Source organism: Oryzias melastigma, linkage group LG2, assembly GCF_002922805.2.
Source record: "Oryzias melastigma strain HK-1 linkage group LG2, ASM292280v2, whole genome shotgun sequence".
NCBI lineage: Eukaryota > Metazoa > Chordata > Actinopteri > Beloniformes > Adrianichthyidae > Oryzias > Oryzias melastigma.
Genome location: NC_050513.1, coordinates 9,370,382 through 9,374,121, shown reverse-complemented (window position 1 = coordinate 9,374,121; position 3,740 = coordinate 9,370,382). Strand labels below are relative to the sequence as shown.

The 3,740-nt window shown below is 38.1% G+C and overlaps 1 protein-coding gene across 1 annotated transcript in view; it reads right to left on the bottom strand.

Annotated features, from left to right (window-relative positions):
• Nucleotides 1-565: 565 nt before the first annotated feature.
• Nucleotides 566-3,740, bottom strand: part of nhlh2 (nescient helix loop helix 2) — a gene marked incomplete in the record, with an annotated part of 6,788 nt that continues 3,613 nt past the window's right edge. Inside the window, 2 exon segments of the mRNA XM_024294193.2 lie at nucleotides 566-3,180; nucleotides 3,570-3,740. Of these exon segments, the coding sequence (XP_024149961.1) occupies nucleotides 2,775-3,146 (372 nt within the window).

Below are 3,740 nucleotides of genomic sequence, written 5' to 3'. Positions count from 1 at the left end.
AAAGCGCCATCTGGGTTTATGTTAGGAGATCTCAGAGTTCTTATCAAAGGGCTGCTCAGGTTTTACCAAACGAGGTCAAATGTTTTCTTTTTATCAGAACACAAACCTCTTTTAGCCTCTTTTTAGCTAAACGATTGTACCGAGTTCTTGCTAGCCGACCATAAGAGCTTCATCTTCTTTACATTTTAGCAGCAGACCATTTTTTAAGATTGTTCAGTTACAATATTTAAAAAATGCTTTTTAAGCTAACAAGTAGCTAGCCAAAACATTTTATTAGCTTACTTACTAAACAAAGCTGCCATTTTTACTATGTGTTAGCGTATCGTTCAAGCTACATTTGATCAAAATCGAGCTAGCATTAACATCTATTTGCTTTTGGGCCCCAAAAAGGTAGTTTTTGGTTCTTTAATGACCACCTAGCAGTTATGTAATATTACGAACCTGTTGTATTAGCTGTTATGATTTTATAAAATAAAATACCAATTGGTAAAACTGCAAACAAAATAAAAGCTACTGGAAATTTACAAGAAATTTATGAAACAGAAGATAACCAAAAATAACTGGATTTTTTTTTTTTTTTAGCATAGCAGTTAAAAGAAAAAGGCTAAAAGGACGTTTAAGTCAGTGTTAAGTGTGCTGTCAAAGGGCTGGTCAGGTTTTACCTAAAAAGGTCAGATGTGGTTTAAAGGCCATGAGCTGGATTTGATTTAGGTTACAGGAAGTGTTGGGGAGGTCACGTGAGGTGAGGTTATTAAATACTAATAAATGTCATTAATCTTTTTTTTTTTTCCTGTAGGATCGTCACCCCAAAGGGTCCTGAGAGAAACCTTTCCTGATCTGGAAGCAAAACCTTTCTGGCTTCCAGGGGGACAGACGGCCTGGAGGATCAGCCTTTTTTTATGTTTTGATCATGCATATTTGATGCATTCTGTTGCTCGATTGGCGCAGCTTAACAGTGGCATTTCCAGGGTTAAGGGTTCAACTCCCGCTGGGGGCAGAAGTGCTTCACAACACAAGAAAGGCTCACTCCGGTGATCCGATGTGGTCTGGAGGAGAGGCGTTTGCACACCTCCTGTTTCAGTAACTCAACTACAGACCATTTATGGAACGGTCGATAGTTAAGAGGCGTACATAACACAAATGAATATAAATATTTGGATCCTCACTGGTCATACCGTTTGGCAATATTACATCCTGCCCGCTCATAACTCTCCCATCCCTTCTTCCTTGCCGGGTTTCCCACGGGAGGTGCCAGACGGCCAGTAATTTGGTTGTCTTGGCTCTGTCTTGGCTCGTCTGGAGTAACACCTGCCCCCTCTCTGGGGAGGCGGAGAGCCTTTCAGCCAGGAGCGAGCATCCAGCCTCCTCTTAGCTGCTGACCACAGACAGACCTGCACGCTGCGGCCGCTTCATCCATCGCTTTGTGTGCTCCAGGTAACTTTTTTTTTTCATAAAAACCAATGGATTCCCGGCAAACGGTGCCAGCCCAAACGGCGCGAGGAGTCGTTTTTAAAGTATTTGCTTTTTAATTAAAAATAACACAGAAAAAATATGAAAAAAGTTCTGTCCATTAGAAACCAGCGGTCACACAGACACTCTACTACAAAGATCTGCATAAAGCAACAAGTTTAGCCTACACGACCCTGAAGAGACGACAAAATCTTTGGATAGAGGATATGCTTTCTTTTTTTTCACTAGAAAATTATTGGACTTTCAGGATACAAACACAAAATAAAAGCATTTTCCAAAATAAAAGACACAACAAAAAAGAATTCTGCCTTTTTTTTGGTCATAGCAAAAAACATAAAAAAACAAATAAATGTATAAATAATTAAATTGCCAATAGAGTTTTCTAATTTTTCTTTTTCAACTGAAAACCTTTCAGGGAAGCAAACATTTCTGGGGCCACTTGACCCCAACCTTGAAGTGCTTTTGTTGCCATCAGTCGACAGTAAACATTAGAAAAATAAGAACAAGCAAACATCAAATAAATATGGATCTAACAGAAAGTGCTTTTTTCTTTCCTTTTTTTATGAAATAAAAATAAATAAATAAATAAAATAAAACACCACCACTTTCCAAATTCAGTTTCACAGCCTAAAATATAGAAGCAACAATCCATATACATTTATACAAAAATTATCTTTTTTTTCCAAATAAAAACAAAAAAAGGAAATTAGCGATAAATATTTAACACAATTAAATAAATAATTTATTACAATAATAATAATAATAATAATTAAGGTCACAATTTTCATGTCATAAGTGGCACTTACAGCAGTAAATCTTTTTTTTTTTTCATTATTTCCTCCAGCATTTTTTTTCCTTCACCAGAAAAAAAATCTAAACTATATCTAAAGCAGCTATTTATTTTTAGTAAAAATAAATAAATAAATAAATAAAAACACGCTCCTGAACATTTGAGTTAATCTACAAAAGAATTAAAATAAAAAATGACTGGTTTTGAATTTTATTTTTGCATCGTGGTGACATTTTTTTTTTATTCGGGAAGTTTTCCGGTTCACTCCATTGGGGGGCTATTCACGCGAGAATTGACGTTTTTGTGCCCAAATCAAGTGAAAATGCGTCACAGGTGTTTTTCTTTCATTTTGGGCTCAATTTTTTAAAAACTTTTTTGTGGTAGTAATATTTAAAAAAACACACACAGTTTTAGGGGGTTATTTTAGATTGTAGAATGATTTATCCGTGAAGCAGGAACTTAAAAAAGGAGAGAATGTCTGCGCAAAAATCACTCAACAAGAGGCGCGCGCGCGCTAGACGTCCAGCACGTGATTGAGATAAGAGATGTAGCAAATGGCCAGTCTGAGGATCTCGATCTTGGAGAGCTTCTTGTCCGGGGGCAGGGTGGGCAGCAGCTTCCGCAGCTCCGCGAAGGCCACGTTGAACGCCTCCACGCGGATGCGCTCCCTGGTGGCGTGCGCGGAGCGATACTTGGCCGTGGCGCGCCGCCGCCGCCGCTTCTCCTCGCGGCTCAGCGGCTGGTCGGCTTTGCACTTGGCCCTGTCCTCGCCCTCCGCGGGCTCGTCCGAGGCGCAGCCGGCCGCCTTCAGGCCGTTCAGGATCGCCTCCGGGTCGGACTGAGTCCAGGAGAGGTCCGTCTCGGACTGATCCGGACTCAGCATCATTTTTAGGCTTTAGAATTGGCACTTTTTCCACAACCTGGAATTTTAAAGAAAAGTTAGTCCAGCAAAAAACAATTATTAAAAAATAGTTCCACACTTTTTTTACACACAAAAAACGCCTCAATTTAACAATTTCATGTAATTCTATCAATTATTAATCCAATTTTTAATAAATATATTTTTATTTTCCACAAATAAATCTAGTTTTTGAATAAAAAACAACCCATTATTAATTAACATAATCAGAATTGGCCATCTGTCAATGTGTGATGAACACATCTGTTCATCTCAGGCCACACTGACTTAAAACAAATACAAAAAAATGTCAAAACAGACAAAAAAATTAAACAATTTGATCATAAAATTGCAGTTTTGTTTAGGAAAAAACGAAAAATAAAGTTTTACACTATAAAAAAAGAGACTCACCTGGATAAAAGTTGCAGCTTTTCCTCCCAGTAAGTGCTCTTGAGAAAAGCCTCAACTCCAAAAGCCAAAAAGGCATGAAAAAAATAAAATAAATTGTTGCTCCTTCACTTTATCGCTTGCAACATCTCAGCATGGGGGGGTTAAAGTGTGCCAAATATCAGATCAACCAGA